Source organism: Felis catus, chromosome C1 (assembly GCF_018350175.1).
Source record: "Felis catus isolate Fca126 chromosome C1, F.catus_Fca126_mat1.0, whole genome shotgun sequence".
Classification (NCBI taxonomy): Eukaryota; Metazoa; Chordata; class Mammalia; order Carnivora; family Felidae; genus Felis; species Felis catus.
In genome coordinates this window covers 50,737,072-50,758,865 of record NC_058375.1, presented here as the reverse complement: position 1 = coordinate 50,758,865, position 21,794 = coordinate 50,737,072, and the positions used below count along the sequence as shown (strand labels likewise).

The 21,794-nt window shown below is 37.3% G+C and overlaps 1 protein-coding gene across 5 annotated transcripts in view; it reads right to left on the bottom strand.

The window, feature by feature from the left end:
• Positions 1–21,794, bottom strand: part of PATJ (PATJ crumbs cell polarity complex component) — a 365,326-nt gene that overhangs the window by 185,098 nt on the left and 158,434 nt on the right. For all 5 annotated transcript variants that reach the window (XM_045035937.1, XM_023258767.2, XM_045035940.1 and 2 more), the window contains one exon: positions 18,314–18,410. In XM_045035937.1, coding sequence (XP_044891872.1) covers positions 18,314–18,410 — 97 coding nt within the window. The remainder of the gene's footprint in view (positions 1–18,313; positions 18,411–21,794) is intronic.

Genomic DNA, 21,794 nt, shown 5'->3' with positions numbered 1-21,794 from the left:
TAAATCAGGTATGCAGCATATATCCTGGTGTTGCAGTAGAAATAACCTAATTTGCGTGTGCACTGCTGAAAAGAAAAAGCCATAATGTGATGTCTAACTCTTTTGAGTTTACAGTTGTCTCCCTTAGGTAATAATGCTTAGGCAGGAAGATCCCCCTATTATGTCTAAAATATTCCACATCTTACTTGGATAAAAAGCTCTGTTAAATTAATTTTCTAGAAATCAAGCAAAAACATCGACATAGAGTACCCTATTGTATGAGATTATATTGTAGCAATGATTTCAAGAACTATGTGTTAACAGGGAAGTCCCTGATAATAATACTTCCAAGTGCTGAGCCCCCACCCCTAATGAATGTGAACTTGTAGGTTTAGACGAATGGGACTTCGATCACAATTAGCAAATATTATTTACAATGCTAGTTTACAATTTAGAAAAAGCAGCCTTTTGTTTACTACTAGGATTCCTTAACGATATTCTACTTTCATCTCTAACAAAATGCTGAATGGTCAGTTTTTAAAAATTAATCAGAATAACCTTGTTCTAATGTAAATCATCTTCCTTTTTGATTATGGTGAAGTCACAAACAACAACAATAATAAGTGTCCAGGAGATCTACTTCTCAATTACGAGTCTGAAAGGAGAGGCTACTACACGAACACGGTGTTAAGAATTTTGGCACTGAAACTCACTAGTATATCCTTGACAGTCTGATAAACTGCTCCACTTTTCAATAACATTACCGGGAAAATTCCAGCTACAATACACAGGAAAGGAAATTTTTAGAGGTTTCTTTCTAACATACAATTACCTTGCACATGCATATGTACCCTCACTCTCTCACTAAAGATAAATGCCTTAGCTTACTATTGTTCAAACCTTTAAAACAACATTCTGCACCAACACTAAAACAGCTTAAGACTGCATTCCACAAGAGCCACAGATCACAGAGGCACAGATATCTTACCTGGGAAACCCCCTTGGACCATTGCTGTACCAGTGTTCCCTTCAGGGTATCTGCATTCCTGATAAACATTCAGTGCTGGAAGCAGCTGAAATCCTCACCAGACTCTGTCCTCTCTCTTCTGTCGACCTTGGGCCTATTTTCTCTCCCCCTCAGGTTTTATTCTCCTTTAGGGCAAGTTGTCAGTCTATTTCTATCATGAGAAGCAATCAATTAAGCTAATTTCAAGCGACCACTCAAGCTACCAGTCACATCTGTCAGTAGGTAGAAGCTGCCTGGAAAAGTATGCCGGGAGAAGCAAAATCCCTGGTTTCCCACATCTGACCCTCAGATGCTTCACACTGCCGATTGTGGCACTCAGTTACCCTGCTCACATCGGGATGATTGCTCTGTTCCAGAGCAGGAGGCAATATAAACACGACCGTTTATTTTGTGGCCAGCTTCAATTAATATCACTTTAATGACCCCGTTTTCCTGCTGAGAAATAGTGCAGCGCATTAGTTGCATCTTTCGAATGCAGATTAAAAGGAAACTGTGGTGGATTTTAGCCCATCTGAAGTGAATGAAACAGTCATCAACTTACTCTCTCCTTCTTGCTCACATCACTGAATCATTTTTATAACAAAGAAACTGGTGAACCGTACTGAACATGTGGTATCCCTAGCGAGATTCATTTGTGTCTCAGTAACGTTTTAAATGTGCAGTAAAGATTCTGTTTAAGCAGTCAGGTCTTAAAGTTACCTTTCAGGGGTAAATGTATCAAAAATGTATCAAAAATGTATCAAAAAAAATAGAAGCTTCAGAAAAATCATTAGAAAAATGGTTGTAGTTTCTTAAACTTTTTTTTTTTTTAAATGCCTCATTGCGTCCCCTCCTCCTTCCCATCCCCAGCACCAGGACAGAATCAAGTAACTGCAGTTACTTCATGATTATCTATTAAGTACTATAGGGTTCTCTAACCTTTCTTTGTAAACTGTAGAATACCTGATCACCTCTCATGTGGATGAGTAATATTAAAATCCAGAACACTTGAACATAATTTAAATGCTTCTCAAAAGATCTTAAACAATATAATTTTTTATTTATAATTACAATAAATGCATCTCAATTCTATCAAGGGCTGGAGCTTTGGGAGTTTTCAGAACAAAAAAATCCACTGAAATAGAAAGCGACGTTCACGAGTCTCCATCATAGGACCGGAATAAGAATTCTACTTATTTCACTTAATTAGAAAGATAAAGCGTTCAGAAAAGGATGATAAACTACAGGAAATGAGAAAAAGAATTTACATAAAACTAAAAAGTTAAAACTTGGCCTTTATTTCTTAATCTTTCCTATTTTGCATCAAAACCAAGAAACAAAACAAAGGAGGGAGCAAATAAATCCACAGATCTAATAAAAAGAACACGTAAATACTGCTAGAAGCCACTAATGAATGCTGTTTGCCTATTTGAAGTGATCATTCTTAACATTCCTTAAATCCCAGATAATAATTGCTGTTGATTGTAGTGACATCTATTGGCAAGGTAGAGATCAACTACAGAGTCCACAACAATACCAAAAAAAAAAAAAAAAAAAAAAAAAGCAAAACAAAAATTTAAACCAAAATCTACTAGTTGCTCAATAAATCTCTGGTGACCATGAGTCTACTTCATGTTAAAAATTGGCAATGGCGTGAACAGGAAAGCACCAGAAGGGAAAGCTTAAATATGGCCCTGAACATCAAATGAGACCTACATTCTATTCTTGACCTCACAATAACAAATTTTGTGACTCTGGGCAAATTAATTACTCTGGGGTAGGGGGTGTCTTACGATTCTTAACTGTAAAATTAGACCAGATGAATTTTAGGGTTCTCAAATCCCAGCACTGTCAAGGAAGACACGAACACACTTTAATTCTACTCTTCAAAGTAATTTGCTATTTGATTGCCCTCCTCCTTTAACATAGATCTTTTCATAGTAAGTTTTCATTATCCTTTACAAATGAGATCCGTTTAAAAAAATTTATTTAGATATAATTGACTTTATCACATTATATTAGTTTTAGGTATACAACAATGATGTGATTTATATATATATTGCAAGGTGACCATAACAATAAATCTAGTTAACATCTATCATCATACATTGTTACATTTTCTTGTGATAAAAACTTTAAAGATCTACTCTTAGCAACTTTCAAATATACCATACAGTATTGTTAACTATAGTCACCACACTGTACATTACCTCCCTAGGACTCACTTATTTTATAGCTGGAAGCTTGTATTTTTTATTTTTTTTATTTTATTTTATTTTTATATTTTATTATTTTTTTATTTTTTCAATATATGAAGTTTATTGTCAAATTGGTTTCCATACAACACCCAGTGCTCATCCCAAAAGGTGCCCTCCTCAATACCCATCACCCACCCCCCATCAACCCTCAGTTTGTTATCAGTTTTTAAGAGTCTCTTATGCTTTGGCTCTCTCTCCCACTCTGACCTCTTTTTTTTTTTCCTTCCCCTCCCCCATGGGTTTCTGTTAAGTTTCTAAGGATCCACATAAGAGTGAAAACATATGGTATCTGTCTTTCTCTGTATGGCTTATTTCACTTAGCATCACACTCTCCAGTTCCATCCATGTTGCTACAAAGGGCCATATTTCATTCTTTCTCATTGCCACGTAGTACTCCATTGTGTATATAAACCACAATTTCTTTATCCATTCATCAGTTGATGGACATTTAGGCTCTTTCCACAATTTGGCTATTGTTGAGAGTGCTGCTATAAACATTGGGGTACAAGTGCCCCTCTGCATCAGTACTCTTGTATCCCTTGGGTAAATTCCTAGCAGTGCTACTGCTGGGTCATAGGGTAGGTCTATTTTTAATTTTCTGAGGAACCTCCACACTGTTTTCCAGAGTGGCTGCACCAATTTGCATTCCCACCGACAGTGCAAGAGGGTTCCCGTTTCTCCACATCCTCTCCAGCATCTATAGTCTCCTGATTTGTTCATTTTGGCCACTCTGACTGGCGTGAGGTGATACCTGAGTGTGGTTTTGATTTGTATTTCCCTGATGAGGAGCGACGTTGAGCATCTTTTCATGTGCCTGTTGGCCATCCGGATGTCTTCTTTAGAGAAGTGTCTATTCATGTTTTCTGCCCATTTCTTCACTGGGTTATTTGTTTTTTGGGTGTGGAGTTTGGTGAGCTCTTTATAGATTTTGGATACTAGCCCTTTGTCCGATATGTCATTTGCAAATATCTTTTCCCATTCTGTTGGTTGCCTTTTAGTTTTGTTGGTTGTTTCCTTTGCTGTGCAGAAGCTTTTTATCTTCATAAGGTCCCAGTAGTTCATTTTTGCTTTTAATTCCCTTGCCTTTGGGGATGTGTTGAGTAAGAGATTGCTACGGCTGAGGTCAGAGAGGTCTTTTCCTGCTTTCTCCTCTAGGGTTTTGATGGTTTCCTGTCTCACATTCAGGTTCTTTATCCATTTTGAGTTTATTTTTGTGAATGGTGTGAGAAAGTGGTCTAGTTTCAATCTTCTACATGTTGCTGTCCAGTTCTCCCAGCACCATTTGTTAAAAAGACTGTCTTTTTTCCATTGGATATTCTTTCCTGCTTTGTCAAAGATGAGTTGGCCATACGTTTGTGGGTCTAGTTCTGGGGTTTCTATTCTATTCCATTGGTCTATGTGTCTGTTTTTGTGCCATGTATTTTTTATTTTAAATGTTTTTTTTTTTAAGTTTATTTTTCTTTATTTTTGAGAGACAGAGATAGAGAGCAAGCAAGGAAGGAGCAAAGAGAGAAAGAGAGAGAGGGAGACAGAATCCCAACCAGGCTCCATGCTATCAGCGCAGAGCCTGATGTGGGGCTATAACTCTCGAACAACCAGATCATGACCTAAGCCGAAATTAAGAGTCAGACGCTTAACCCACTGAACCACCAGGCATCCATTTTATTTTATTTTTTTAAGTAGGCTCCACACCCAGTGTGGAGCCCAACTCGGGGCTTGCGCTCTCAACCTTGAAATCAAGACCTGAGCTGAGATCAAGTCGGATGTTTAACTGAATGAGCCACCCAGGTGCCCTATGGAAGCTTGTACTTTTACAATTTTAAACTCCTTCACCCACAAATATGATTTTTCAATTTAAAATTATATTTGGGGCACCTGGATGGCTCAAATAAGTGTCTGACTTCACCTCAGGTCATGATCTCGCGGTTCACGAGTTTGAGCCCTGCACTGGGCTCTGTGCTGTCAGTGCAGAGCCCACTTTGGATCCTCTGTCTCCCTTTCTCTCTGCCTCTCTCTCTCTCTCTCCCCCTCTCAAAAATAAATATTTAAAATTATATTTAACTTTGAAATAATTTTAACAGGTTTTATTTAATATAATACATTAAATTCACCCACTGCAAGCATATATTTCAATGATTTTCAGTCGACTTACAGACATGTGCAACTCTCACCACAATCCAGCTTTAGAGCATTTCCACTACCTCAACAAATTCGATGAAGCCCAATCCCAGCCCCAAATCTAGGCAACGAATGACCTGCTTTTTATAGCTATAAATTTGTTTTTTATGGACATTCTATATAAAACTTTTTTTTTTAATTTTTTTTAACGTTTATTTATTTTTGAGACAGAGAGAGACAGAGCTTGAATGGGGGAGGGTCAGAGAGAGAGGGAGACACAGAATCTGAAACAGGCTCCAGGCTCCGAGTTGTCAGCACAGAGCCCGACGTGGGGCTCGAACTCACGGACTGCGAGATCATGACCTGAGCCGAAGTCGGACACCCAACCGACTGAGCCACCCAGGCGCCCCTGGATATTCTATATAAATGGAATCCTATAGTATATAGTCTTTTGCACTGGGTTTCCTTTACTTTGCATAATGGTATATATAAGTATTTTGCTCTTTTTAACTTTTTTTCTACTGTATGGATATTCAACACTATGTTTCTCTACTAGTTGATGGACACTTGGCTATGTCCAATTTTGAACTATTATGACTAACACTACAATTAATATACTTGTAGGAGTCTTGTGTGGACATAGGTTTTCATTTCTGTTGGATATATACCTAGAAGTAGAATTGCTAGATTGTATGGTAAACTTATATTTAACTTTTTAAGAAATGACCAAACTGTTTTCTAAAATGGTGTACCATTTTACATTCCCACCAGCAGTGTATTAGGGTTCTAGTTGTAGAGTCCTTTTTTTTTTTTTTTTTTTTAATTAAAATCTTGTGAAGGGGCACCTGTGTGTGGCTCAGACAGTTAAGCATCTGACTTCCGCTCAGGTCATTATCTTGTGGTTGGTGAGTTCGAGCTCTGCATTGGGTTTGTGCTGACAGCTCAGAACCTGGAGCCTGCTTCAGATTTTGTGTCTCCCTCTTTCTACCCCTCCCTGCTTGTCTCTCTCTCTGTCTCAAAAATAAAAATAAAATATTTAAAAAAATTAAAATAATTCTTATGAATGTGTTGTGGTTTTAATCTGCATTTCTCTAATAATTAGTAATGTTGGGCATTTTTATGTGCTTCTTAGCCATCTATAGATCTTTGGTTGAAATGTCATTTCAGTTTTGTACATTTTTAAAAATTGCGTTGCTTGTTTTCTTATTGAGTTGTAAGACAAAATGGTTTTTCTCTTCCAAGCAAACATATTTTGTTATACAAAATTCAAGTGGATTAAGTAAGGTTGAAAGGACAAGATTTTTCTCAAAACTCCCCTCTCAAAGGAGTTAGTATACATGCTTTTGTACTTTTTTCAATTAAAAAATACTAGGGGTTCTGCAAAATTCAGCTTTGGCTGTAAAACTTTACTGAACTGCTATTAGGTACTGGCTTCAAGAAGGCCAAAGATCTGAAAGACACTCAGCATTCAGGCCCCTCTGAACCCATGCAGGATCAGTGATTCTGGGCATGGATTAACAATAGAAAATAAACTGTGTATTAATGGCAATAATTCAAACAAGGTTGCCATTTTGATTTACTGTTAATTCCTAGGTTAAAATTCTTGATGTAACTGAGACTGGAACATTTCTTTGTATGCCTGATATGTTCAAATTCTCTTGATTAATTGAAGTACAAATGTTCATCACTGTAAGAGTAACATACTGCAGATAATTAAAGATGGGGGTGAAAGGTGCTAACATTTTGATTTAAAAATAAAAATTGTGGGGGATACCTGGGTGGCTCAGTTGATCAAGTGTCCAACTCTTGGTTTTGGCTCAGGTCATGATTTCAGATTGTGAGATCGAGCCCCACATCAGGCTCTGTGCCGACAGCACGGAGCCTGCTTGGGATTCTCTCTCCATGGCTCCCCAGTTTGTATGAGTACTCTCTCAAATAAATAAACTTTTTAATTAAAAAAAATTAAAAAAAAATTTAATGTTTATTTATTTTTGACAGAGAGAGAGAGAGAAACAGAGCATGAGCAGGGGAGGGGCAGAGAGAGAGGGAGACACAGAATCCGAAGCAGGCTCCAGCCTCTGAGCTGTCAGCACAGAGCCCGACGCAGGGTTCAAACTCACAGACCGCGAGATCATGATCTGAGCCGAAGTCGAAGTCGGACGCTCAACCGACTGAGCCACCCAGGTGCCCCTTAATTAAAAAAATTTTAGGGGCGCCTGGGTGGCGCAGTCGGTTAAGCGTCCGACTTCAGCCAGGTCACGATCTCGCGGTCCGTGAGTTTGAGCCCCGCGTCAGGCTCTGGGCTGATGGCTCGGAGCCTGGAGCCTGTTTCCGATTCTGTGTCTCCCTCTCTCTCTGCCCCTCCCCCGTTCATGCTCTGTCTCTCTCTGTCCCAAAAATAAAAATAAATAAACGTTGGAAAAAAAAAATAAAAAAAAAAAAAAATTTTTTTTAAAGGTTGGGGCACCTGAGTGGCTCAGTCGGTAACAGTCCAGCTTTGGCTCAGGTCACGATCTCACGGTCTGTGGGTTCAAGCCCCGCGTCGGGCTCTGTGCTGACAGCTCAGAGCCTGGAACCTGCTTCAGATTCTGTGTCGCCCCCTCTCTCTGTCCCTCCCATGCTCATGCTCTGTCTCTCTCTGTCTCTCAATAATAAATAAACATTAAAAAATTTTTTCTTAAATAAAATTTTTAAAGGTTAAATAGGAAAATATATTAAAAATTAATGTTAATATTAAAAGAATTAACTACAGAGAGCACTATAACTTTTGTGAATCAACAAATGTTTATAAATATTTAAATACTACAAGGCAGAATAAGAGAGATTAAGTCATGTTATAAGCTTTGTAGGACTGTTTGGAAAACTATCACTCATACTAAACAAAGTAATCTTTAAAAGCTAGATTTTTAGTTTTTAAATTCCATTTGGGCCATGAATTTTTCTCAAAAAACTCTATTTTGCCCACATTGGAAGGAAAAAAAATTACAAAATCATATACAAAAACTTCTAGGATAATTCCATGTTTGGTCCAAAGAAAATATAGAAGAGAAAAATACTCAAGAAAAAGGAAGTATTCCAAAATGCTTTTCTCTTCCAGTGATCACAGATGAAAGTGGGAGAATAAGAGTGTCACATACGATGGTGATGAGGGTGATGAAGGAGCAGCCCAGTTGTATAGAGTTCTTAATAAAGTATTGATCCCACACAATAATATTAAACTTGGAAGATTTAACTTACAGGGAGCCTGGGTGGCTCAATCTGTTGAGTGTCCAACTCTTGGTTTTGGCTCAGGTCATGATCTCGTGGTTTTGTGAATTCAAGCCCCACATTGGGCTCTGGGCTAACAGCCCGGGGCCTGCTTGGGATTCTCCCTCTCCCTCTGTCTCTGCCCCTCCCCCACTCATACTGTCTCTGTCTTTCTCAAAGTAAATGAATAAACCTAAAAGAAAAAACTTTACAAACATTAAAAAAATTAAACTATAGTAATTTTTAGGTAAAATTTTAATATGTACATAGGCCAGAAGTTTCATCCTATATTGGCAATATTTGGCAAACACTGAAGAATGTTGTATTACTATTGATGATAATAAACAGTAGTAGCTCACATTTCTGGAATACTTCCTATGTGTCACTTCCTGTAGAAGGATGGTATATACATTAACTCTCCTAGTCTCTCAAAACAACCCACTCAAAGGAGTACTATTATTATTTCCATCTTACAAATGAGGAATCCAAACTAAAAGGATGCAATCTGTTTCAAGTCTAATGTCTAGAAATGTTTAGAGTAAGTAACTTCATCAAGGGCATTTTATAAATTACATATAATATATACTGCTATAATTGCTATTTGTGAAAAATGTAGAACACATCTTTGTAGGTATATGTACATATACATATATTCACATGGACATTGAATTCCTTAAGCTATTATCACTGGAAGTTGAATTATTCAGTCAAAGAATATGCACATTTAAATTTTTTATACATGCTGCCAAATGGGTCTCCAGAAAGAGGTACATGAATTCATATTCCTGCCAACAGTCTATAAGAACTCCTATTTTTTTTTCTACCCTTCCCCCACTTGCTCTCTATCTCTCTCAAAATAAGTAAACTTAAAAAAAAACCTTAGATTTTTTACAGTATTTTTATGTTTTCAGTGTTTAGAAGTAGACAGTATTCAGAATTAAATTGCAATTTTGATGAGAAATGGAGATCTCTACATTTTTCTCCCCAAATTATTATATACCCCATCATTTATCAAATAATCTATCCTATTTCTATTTCAAAAAATGTATTTTTTATGTTCTAAATTCTTGACATCTGGGTTTATTTCTAGACCATCTTTATTTGCAAATACTAAATGGATTTAATTACTGTAGTTTATTTATTTTATTTTATTTATTTATTTTGAGAAAGAGTGAGAGCAGAGGAGGGGCAGAGAGAGAGGGAGACAGAGGATCCCAAGCGGGCTCTGGGCTGACAGCAGCGAGCCTGGTGTGGGGCTCCAACTCACAAACTGTGAGATCATGACTTGAACCAAGGTTGGACATTCAACTGACTGAACCACCCAACTGCCCCTAATTACTATAGTTTGAGCAAGGTTTCTAATCAGGAGTGCTCCCAGAACTTTGAGCAGAATAATTCTCCATTGTAGAGGACTATTCCATAAAATGCAGTGCTCTTGGCATCCTCATAAATGACAGTAGAACCCCCCCCCATCCTGTGGACCAGGGGACACTGAGCAATGTGTGGAGACATCTGTGGGTGTCACCACAAGTTTGTGGGAGAGAGAGCTCCTGGCATCAAGTGGGTAGAGACCAGAGATGCTGTTAAACATCTCACAATGCGGAAAACAGCCTCCTTCCCCACCCAACAAAGGATTATCTGGTCAAAATGGCAAGAGTGCCAAGGTTGAGAAAAGCTGATTTAGACAAGCAAAAACACTCTCACTCATTTCTGAAAGTTCCAGATTCAGTTTGAAAACTACCAATTTAGAATATATTCAGATACGAGGGACACTTTCCAAAACTGTGTAGTGTTTCATTTCCAAATCAATTTTCAATCAAATCCTCATATTTAAAAAAAAAAAGGAGGGGCTATATATATTTAGGAATTGGATTCAAATTATCTTAAAGACTAATTTAAAAATAATTGAAATCTTTAATATACTTCCTCTTCCAATCTGGAAAAGAACATGTCTCTAATTTTCCCCTGAATCTTCTTTAATAAAATTCCAGTTTTCTTTAAAAAAAGAAACTATAGAGGTTGTCAACCTGTGGTCAATGAATTCTTAAATGGGCTTCAGGACTTTCACTAAACAGGCAAAACGATGCCTACTCAAAATGAGGTAGAGGTGTGTGCGTGTGTGTGTGTGTGTGTGTGTGTAGGTATGTGTGTGAGGGTGTGTGCACAGGTGACAATGGTTTTGTGTATCCACATACATTTTTTTTGGGGGGGGGGGGAGAGTAGTTTTAGAGTTTTTGTCACAGTGCCAAAGAGTAAATGACAAACTTATGGATCACTGCCATGAGTTTCACATTTCTAATTGTATTATTCCTAGATATTTTCTAGTTTTTCTGTTATCACTATTAGAATATTTTTACAAAGTGGTGCCTGGGTAGCTCAGTGCATTAAGCATCTAATTCCAGCTCAGGTCATGACCTCGTGGTCTGTGAGTTCGAGCCCCGCATAGGGCTCTGTGCTGACAGCTCAGAGCCTGGAGCCTGCTTCGGATTCTGTGTCTCCCTCTCTCTCTGCCCCTCCCCCTCTCATGCTCGCTCGCGCTCTCTCTCTCTCTCTCTCTCTCTCTCTCTCTCTCTCTCTCAAAAATAAGTAAACATTAAAAAAGGGGGGGAGAGAAAATTTTTATATTTTTAAATAGATGAAACTGATTAGCCAATATTTTCATATGTGCAACTCATATATAGCCTTACTTACTGTTGCCAAAAAGTTTTTTAAGGTTTTGAGTTTTTAAGATTGACTACTATACCATCTGTGAATAATAATTTGTTCTCTAAATTTTTTTTTTTTTTTTTTGCGCGGGGCAGAGGAGGTGAGATTTAAAGCACTGCTAGATTTGAGGACAGTAACATATCCTTGTCTTCTTCCAAATTTAGATGCAGATTTCAATTTTTGGTAAAAGGAAGGAGAGTTTGGGGCAGGTTCCCCAACCCAATCTATGGGAACACATGCAGAGTATCTACAAAATCTTTTTTAAAATTAGAATATATATGTGTGTATATTTTATATATGGATGTAAAGAATTTCTGAATAAATATGGGAGTGACTGCTAATGAGTAGGAATATTGTGGGGGATGGGTGATTAAAATGTTCTAACTGTTCTAAAACTGACAGTAGTGATGGTTGAAGAACTCTGTAAATATGTTAAAAGCCATTGAACTACATGCCTTAAGTAGATGAGTTATATAGTAATGTGGATTATATCTCAATGAAGCTCTATTTTCTTTTTTTTTTTTCTTTTCTGATTTTATTTAAGAAATCTCTATACGCAACCTGTGGCTCATACTCATGACCCCAAGGTCAAGAGTTGCATGCTCCTTCAACTGAAACAGCCAGGTGCCCTAAAGCTGTAATTTTCTAAAAAGGCATCCCCTCTAAACATTAAAAAAAATTTTTTTTAATGTTTATTTATTTCTGAGAGAGAGAGAGAGAGAGAGAGAGAGAGAGAGAGAGAGAGAGAGAGTCAGAGTATGAACTGGGGAGGGGCAGAGAGAGAGAGGGAGACACAGAATCCGAAACAGGCTCCAGGCTCTGAGCTGTCAGCACAGAGCCCAATGCAGGGCTTGAACTCACGAATCATGAGATCATGACCTGAGCCGAAGTTGGACGTTTAACTGACTGAGCCACCCAGGCGCCCCTGGCATCCCCTCTAAACTTTAACAAAATAAATTCTTTTTACCAAATATTATATTAGAACATATATTTTTATGAGGGTGGGGAAGGAATCAGAGCAAAAGAAAAAAAAATTGAGAGGGAAAAACAAAGCACCTAAGGAGGGTATGCTATTCTGAAATTAAAGTATAAAAAAAAATGCTTTAAGAGGCCTTCAGCATGCAGTTCCATTCATCTCTGCTATACCATTTAAAAGCCAAGTGTCAGAGAAGTCAATTATATTCTGAGTTTCTAGAACCTAATATACATCAAGAAACATGTCTATTGTATGATTCTCATTGCTTCTCTATGATCATGCTCTTATAGGTTACAAAAAGTCATTCCAAAACCTTCTGCTCCTTGATGTTTAAAAATGTAGTTTAAATAATGAATACCAACAGGTTAGAAAGACCGGATATAAAAGCGTTTAATGTCTGGGATCAAAAGTGGGACTTTTTTGAGATAGTGGCTTCTCTCTGTGGGGATCACTCCTTTTAGATAAGGTGAGGGGTGGCATATTGGCAAAGAGAAGGCAAGTTGCTCTGGACAGAAGGCTCTGAAACTAGATGGATGGCACAGCTCAGTAGAAAGGCTATCTCTAAAGCACTATGAGCGGACCTGGATTTTCATTACACCCCCAACATCACTATCCAAGTTACACACCCTCTGTCATTAATTTGTCCCAAATATGGAGTTTCTATAATGTGCCAGGCCCAAACAGAGAGGATCACTCGACTCATGGAACTTGAAGGGAAAGACAAACTAATAATCACATTTTGTTGTGTTATATAAAAAAAATACAAGAATATATATTAGAATGAGGAATGAGGCAAGGTTTCCAAAGTAGGTGAGATTAAGCTGAAATCAGCCCAAAGACAAGATATCCTTTTAGAGCTCTTCTGTAAATCAAAAGAGAAAGCATTTAAAGAATTGGGGAGGGGCGCCTGGGTGGCGCAGTCGGTTAAGCGTCCGACTTCAGCCAGGTCACGATCTCGCGGTCCGTGAGTTCGAGCCCCGCATCGGGCTCTGGGCTGATGGCTCAGAGCCTGGAGCCTGTTTCTGATTCTGTGTCTCCCTCTCTCTCTGCCCCTCCCCCGTTCATGCTCTGTCTCTCTCTGTCCCAAAAATAAATAAATGTTGAAAAAAAAAAATTAAAGAATTGGGGAAATGTATGACACATAGTAGGTACTCAATAAATTGTGACTACAACTATGTAGCCACTAAAATTGTGGCAATAAAAATGCAAAGGAAGCTACAAATGTGGGAGAAATTGGTAATGAAGATTAATTGAGGAAGAGAGACCACAAACAGAAGTGAAGCTTCAGTCTGGAGTAAGGGCTTTATGAAAAATTGAGAATATAAGGAAAAAGATCAGCCTTCAGGAAGAAAACACATTTTGTTTTGCACAAAAGATTTATAATGCTAGAAGAAAAAAAAGACATCATATCTTTCTGGCAGCCAACTGAAAACATGTCAGGATGTGAAAGAGGATGGCTAAAAATGAAGATTTGAAAGTCACCACGTGATAGTCAACTGAGTGACACTTCATGCCCTCAGTGATCTTAAGCCTTTGTCAAGACAATCTAGTTTTTAATTTAGGTATTAAAGACAATTACCATAAAGTTAAGTCGGAAGTTCTCTACATTGGCAACTTCCCTTGGATAAATACTGTAGGTGTGATAATGGTAGTTTTCAATAGTTAAGCATTTATGTGGATACTGTTTCTTAATTCATAATTGTTTCATAATCCTTAATTAAAATTTCAGCACTTTTTGGGGTGCCTGGGTGGCTCAGTTGGTTAAGCGTCCGACTTCGACTCAGGTCATGATGTCACGGTTCATGAATTCGAGCCTCATGTCGGGCTCTGTGCTGACAGCTCAGAGCCTGGAGCCTCCTTCGGATTCTGTGTCTCCCTCTCTCTCTGCCCCTCCCCTGCTTGTGCTGTCTCTGTCTCTCTCAAAAATAAACATTAAAAAAAAATAATTAAAAAAAATTTTCAGCACTTTTCATTCAATGGATGGTTAGAAGCCTTCCTGTAATTAGATACCAGAATGTCATGAATTATGCTCAACTATGCAAGATAAAGGATCTATAATATAAAGAGCTATTATGTACCATACTATCTATATTAGTTGTCACATCTAATTCTCACAACAATCTGTACAGTATTTTATCAAGTATTCTTTTTCTTCTTAACAATTTTATGTTGTTAAGTTCAATAGTTACTTCCATGATTCTAACCTCCATAAACTCTCAGCATCATTCCATATTTGGCTACTGAAGTTCAGGGACAGAGGCCTTCTTGAAACATATTCTTCTCTTAAACTGCCTAACTCTACAATCTCCTGGAAATGCTAGTGTGCTAGGATGCTCCTTTGCTGGCTTGTGAGGCCCATGCTGGGTTAGCTTCCTGTTGTTGTCTATACATCAGTCCTAAGTAAACTCACCAGCTCCCATGACTTAAAATACTACCTAGATCAATAGTTTTCAGACTATGGTCCCTGGATGAGGAGTATCAGCATCACTTGGGAAATAATTAGGAATGCAAATTATCAAGTCCTCCCAGATGTAAGGAATCAGAAATTGGGAGGGGGCCCAGCAGCTAGTGCTTTTAACAAGCTCTTTAGATGCTTCTGATGCACTCTGAAGTTTGAAAGCCAGACTTCTAGATAAGTGTTTTCCATACTACAGGTTGCAACTTATTAAACCGTCAAGAAATAAACTGAGTTGCAAACAGCATTTTAAAAAATGAAATAGAGGGGTGCCTGGGTGGCTCAGTAGGTTAAGCGACAGACAGTTGATTATGGCTCAGGTCATGATCTCACGGTTCCTGAGTTTGAGCCTCACATCAGGCTCTGGGCTGACAGTACAGACCCTGCTTGGGATTCTCTCTCTCTCTCCCTCTTTATCCGCCCCTCCCCTGCTCATGCTCCCTCTCTCTCTCCAAATAGCTAAACTTAAAAAAAAGAAAAATAATAAAGTTCTTCATATGTTATAAAGGTAAGTACTATTTTGTGAAACTTTTATTTCAATTATATATGTATGTGTGTGTGTGTGTGTGTGTGTGTGTGTGTGTGTGCGTGCGCGCGCACATCTATACCCGATTGTTAAGTAATCCATAGGTTACCATGGATCACAGTCTGATTAAAACTCAGATCTATAGGATTATATGAGCTCTTTGTATGTCTGGCTCCTTCTGTCACTTTGGTCTTTTCTTGGCCGTTGTTTCCTATTCTACTTAATGTTGACTCCTGCAAAGCATTTATTCTCACTACTTTGTTTTATTTTAGTTATTCAGACTATTTATCAATATTTAATCTATTTCATTGTTTATAATCTTTCTCTCCTACTAGAATATAAGCTAATGAGAGAGATCTTGTTCTCTCTGTCATGTTCCCAACACCTAGGACAATCTCTGGCCACCTATAATATCCACTCAAAAATGAAGTTTATAGAGAAGTAATTACCAAAGGTCACCTAAGTTAGATTGTAACTACACTTTAAAATCCTATGTGTCTCATGTCTGTGACCTAATACAATCACCACTTCCTAGTGGGCCTAAGGCTTGGTTGGATTCCAGCCATCCACTTCATAGTCCTGGACCATGGGAAAGTCAGAAAATCATACTTTCACAACTGTTAAAAAGAAATGGTTGGATTTGGGACAGTAAGAATCTGATAAAACAGTGAACCAATCTACTTTTAGTTTTGGATGGATGAGCAGAGTAGTCATTTAATAAGAGTTAAGGAACAAAGAAAAAAGCCATGGGATCCACTTCACAAAGAAATATAGGAAGCTAGAGGCTTCAGGCTCACCTACATTTAAAATGTGAACCATTTAAAATGTGAACCCCATATGGTTCAAACCCTTCTGAAGAAAGGGAAAGTATGCTGGGAAAATAAAATTAGGGAGCAAAATAAATGGAAAATCATATTCACAGCGTAAATATATTTGCTGGAGAATCTGTGAAATGTTACAGTTGGATGACTTAAGAATTAGAAGTTTTTTTCTGCATTCAGTGTAAAATGGCGTTTCCTGAACCCCACTAATATGTGAATGTGTTTGTGCACATGTATGAAAATACATGTATGCCAACTTGGAACTTTGGGGAGGGTGCTACTGTCTTATGGCATCAAAGCCATATTTACTGGATAATCTTAACCACTTTGTACCTACTTCTGCTGTACTAAATGAGATTTAAGTAACAGGAAGTATAGATGATAATACAGGCTCTGGAATCAGAGTCTGGGTTCAAATTCCATTTCCACTACTTACTAGCTGTGTAACTTTGGAACGCATTCCTTAACTTCTCTGAGCCTCAGTTTCTTTATTTGTATAATTAGAGACCTCACAGGTTAGTTGTTAGACGTTAACTGAGTTAATAGATAAAAGGCCTGACGTATGGACACCAGAGTGTTTACTTGATATCACATCCTTCTACTAAGCTCTTTAAATGCTTTTCTCCTCAGGTTATAACTACGCTGTGAGGAAGGTTATCATAAGACATCCCTTCCCCCACTTATAGATGAGCAAGTGTGAGCCATGAAGGAGTTAATTCACTTGTCCCTGAATTCACATATAGAACTAGGATTAGAACATTGTCTTTATCACATGCCTAAACCAGATTTCCTAACTATGCAAATATGGGCATTCTAGCATCCTGGAAATTATGAATAACCAACAAGTATCTCCACTCTGCTGCAGCTGTCCTAACACCTATATCAGAACAAGGGATTATGGTACACATGTGCATACACATATCAATCATATCCATCAGTGTAACTCTCCAGAAGAGGTTGAGAAACACTACAGCACACTTGTCATATTTTGTTCCAATGCCTTTGTACACTCCCTTCCAAGTTGGTGACCCCAATAAAACTATATATTTCATAACAGACTCAATACTGTTAGTAAAAAGCAGTTGGCTTTTAACAAAGATGTGTGGAATAAATGAAGAAAATGCTGCACGAGAAAGGGCTCTTTAAAACCACAAAGTGCAAATCATGTTTTTATAAAGCCAACTAAATGATTATAAACACATCTATTTATATTTTAATTCACATCTTATTACAGTATTTGGGAAAATACCGTTATAAAATCAACTTAGCAATAATTATTAGTAAGAGCTATAATACTTGTTGAAATTTCACTGTTTGACAAGCCAAAGGCTCTATCACCTTATTTTAATCTTCACCCCCAACCCTGGGAAGTAAGAACCATGATTTTTATACAAGAGGGCATGCTGAAGGTCATACACTAACAAGTCCTGCAGTCAGAATTTTAACTCTTTCGATTTCTCTATCAAACTCCTTTTTTAAATCGTGGAAGGAACAAGGTTATTTTTAAAAGAACATATATAAATACGTATTTCACAAACCATAAAATTCACCCATTTAAATACACAATCCTGTGGGTTTTACTGAATTCACAAAATGTGCAACCATCATCACAATCTAATTTTAGGGTATTTTCATCACCCTCCCCAAAGGAAATTCCATGTACAACAGCAATCAGATCTAACTGTATATACTTTACATGCATAAAAGAAATGCAAATTCTTTTAAATAAAGCCTCCATTAAATACATGTATGAATGTATATTTGATACAGCTAATGCAAAGAAAATCATGAAAGGAATTCTAAAGGAGAATATGACTCCAGCCTTCTGTAATTTTGCATTAGCAACATCACCATCGGTTTGAATACAGAAAGTCATCAAGAGCTGGCATCCGCATCCAACTCTGCTTATTGTGGGTCAAAGTGCGAGTTAAAGGACTTCTTAGCATTTTTCCGTTCACAACCAAATAGTAACAGTAGGAGGAAATGTAGCTAAAATACTGTATAACCCGTTGCCTTTGACATTCACTCTACTATTAGTATTAAAGGAGGGAAGTTTAGTAAATTAAGTGAAAAATCAAGGAGATGTAAATTTTCTTTTTCAGCATGATGTGCTAATACACATTTTCTAAGAACCCACAGAATGGCATTGATAATTGACAACCATCATGAAAGCACAATTTAATAAATTCTGCATTCACTGCAAAGAATGAAAAGGAACTCACTGTCGGTAAAGGCATATTCTTCATTTTCGTCACTGTCATCAGACGGAGCTTTATAAGGAGGTGGAAGTTTCATTGGAGGTGGAGCGGTTCCTGGTCTCTGAAAATGCAAAATTTGAGAGAAAGGTGAATTGTCTTTGCACAGTCCTCTTCCTCAATGACAAACAGGATAAGAAGATAATCTAAATATTTTGACTGTATCCAATTTCAGTCACATAAGAAGGGCTGTGAAACAAATACAATTTGTCTTCTTATATTTATGTTATTATGTAAGTGACCCTGTGATATAAACATACTACTATAGAAAAATAGGAATTCAAAAGCAACATTTAAGATGGTTAACCTGCCCAGAAGAATACATTCCTTTCCCCAGTTAGTGAGAATGCCAATTATATATATTTTATTTACACTGTTATTAACCAAATAATTCAAATGAAGGACATTTCAAAATCAATGTAAAAACTATCCACTATATTAATTCTATAACTATTTAAACTGCTTACTCAATTGCAGAAGACACAGATCTCATTCTTATATAGTTGAAATACCAAGATTTTCTAACTGTAAAAATATTCATCTGTAATTTGCAGATAGTCAACATACACATTTTAAGGTTTTAAAAAACAAATCTTTATGATGAATATTTTTTTGTATTTCTGTAGACGTATTCTTTAAATTTAGCCACCAAATGATACAGCACATAAATATCTGCCTGAGACTTAAAGTAGAACAAAACTCTACGGTCAGATTACCTTCACAGAACGTAGACATTTTCTTGAACGCTGGGAAAAATAAAACATGCTAAAGTTTACGGAGAGATCCAAGCTGCTAAAAAGAATAGGAGCTGATAGAACCAAGCACTCCACAAATATCAAAATAACTGGATTAAGATTTGTTTGCTACAGGGTTTCAATAGAGTACATTCAATTATGCTTTATATGACAAAACCACTAATGGCAGGATACAATCCAGTAAATGTCCATTACAGAAAGCAGGCCTGTAATAAATTCCTCCAAAGCAGAAAACATTACCTGAGATCCACAAAGAAAAACACACACCCAAATTTATTTAAGATTAAGCAACAAAAGAATACAGAAGTGTGATTATGCTATGTCTTTATTCTTGCTTGAAAAAACTTAAAAGTGGGTTAACTGAAGAGTCAAGAAGGTGCATGTATTCCTTTCAGTAAACCTTTTCCTCTGAACCAGATCATTCCAGGTCAAAGACAATACTTGGGACAAGGACAGACAGCTTTTAATATTAAGAGATATGAACTCTTTAATGGCATTTAAAAAACACATTTAAGAGGAAACTGTTACACCACTGATTTTATTAAAATTAACTTCTACCAACACTTTTTAAATTTATTTTTTAAATTTACATCCAAGTTAGTTAGCATATAGTGCAACAATGATTTCAGGAGTAGATTCCTTAATGCCCCCTTACCATTTAGCCCCCCCCCCCCCGCCGTCCCACAACTCCTCCACTAACATTCTGTTTGTTCTCCATATTTAAGAGTCTCTTATGTTTTGTCCACCCTCCCTGTTTTTATATTATTTTTGCTTCCCTTCCCTTATGTTCACCTGTTTTATATCTAAAAGTCCTCATATGAGTGAAGTCCTATGATATTTGTCTTTCTCTGACTAATTTCGCTTGGCATAATACCCTCTAGTTCCATCCATGTAGTACCAACACTCTTAGAATATAGGATAAGCATGTCCTGGTCACCCTGTTGTTTGATTGTGGGTTGCCAGATACGTGGGGCATATTTCTACTGCTCATAAGGGAAGGTTGTAGGGAGGGCCAGGCTCTCTTGGTGGCAATGAAGGATGGAGCAAGGGACATACAAGGAGGCCAGGTGAATATAATCTCCATGAAAGCAGAGAATAGTAGTGTGGTATCCTTAGTTTCAAGAACAGTGCCTGGTATAAAGCAGGCCTCCAAACACTATAGTCTGAATGAGCAAATAACTGCTTGCCAGTCATGCTGCTTAGGTCTAACATATTAACTTCTAGAAAAATGACAGTAATGAAAAAGGTTCTTCTTGTCCAATAGCATTGCATAGTAATTTTGTCTGGTAGAGATGCAAATTATTTTAGTCCTATAAAAAGGATAACTCCAAAGGTTATAGCTTTATTGCCCTGTCAAGATGTTAACCAGTTTTGTATCTAAATTTGAATCTTACTCATGCATTCTCTGAACAACTAATAAATACTTCACTCTCTCCAATTCTCTCAGAACCAGGCTATCTTGGTGGTTCCCTCCTTAATGAGGTAAGTAAATAACTGGCCCCTGTACATATTACATAATTTCATAGGTCACTTGGACTGTGAATTATTTCCCATTAGCAGGAGTAGTAAATGGAGTTTGGGTTTTACAGTCTGACAATTTAGTGGTATTTGAGGACTCATTATATATTGGTTCTACGGGGATCCATTCTCTAGGTTGAGAGACAATTGAAAATAGGTTGTTAGTCCTTATTTCCCTGTTGGTGTTTTTGTACAATAACAGGTCTTGAGTCCACTGGAAAGAATAGCTTTCTGACATGAAGACCAGTGGGTATGTACATTTCTATCTACATTTGTCCTATGGCTCAAGCTATAGGGTAGAGGCTGAAAAAGCTCTGTGTATCTGAAAGTGAGAAAAGCCCCTACCTCTCATTGTGAGAAATATTTTCCTACCTTCAGAGGGTGCTAATAAATTAGAAAAAAAAAAAAAATCTCTTTCTGATTGGTTTATAGAGACTAATAAGCATTAGTTAAATCTAATATTCCCAGTTTTCCAGAAAATAGTAAAACTAACCTCACATGACCTTAGATGTGTCAGTCTTTTAACTGAAAACCAAAATACCTTTCCATAGAAACCACGAACTCAGAGGCATTTTAATATAACAATTCAGATTCACAAAATCAAAGTGATTTGGTGAATTCAGAAACAGCTATACTTTCTCCCTAATATCCTTGATCTTACTGATGTGGAGTATAAAGCAAAATAAGACTATAAAAACATTTACACCAATGTTGCATGATCCCCACATGTCTACATGCCACGTATGCATACATATAATATATAAAAGAATATCACAAATATTTACACATCGCAGAGTATTGTCAGCCAATTCTAAGACCTAGCACAATGTGGATTATAGTGATAGAAAACCGTATCACCTGTTACTGTTAAGAATAATCAAAGAGCACAACTTGTAACACTCTAAGTGCCACCAGGAGGGTCACAAAAGATCATTCTGATCTTTGCAAAAACCTTCATGAGGTTCTCCTTAGCCCCAGACTTGAGCAAGTCCAGATTTCTCACTTGAAATAGATGTGAGTCTTAACATCAACCTTATGAAGGAATAATTTACATATAATAAAATGTACTCATGGGGTGCCTGGGTAGCTCAGTTGGTTAAGCTTTCGATTTTGGGTCAGGTCATGATCTTGAGGTCCCTAAATTCAAGCCCTGTGTTGGGCTCTGTGCTGATAGC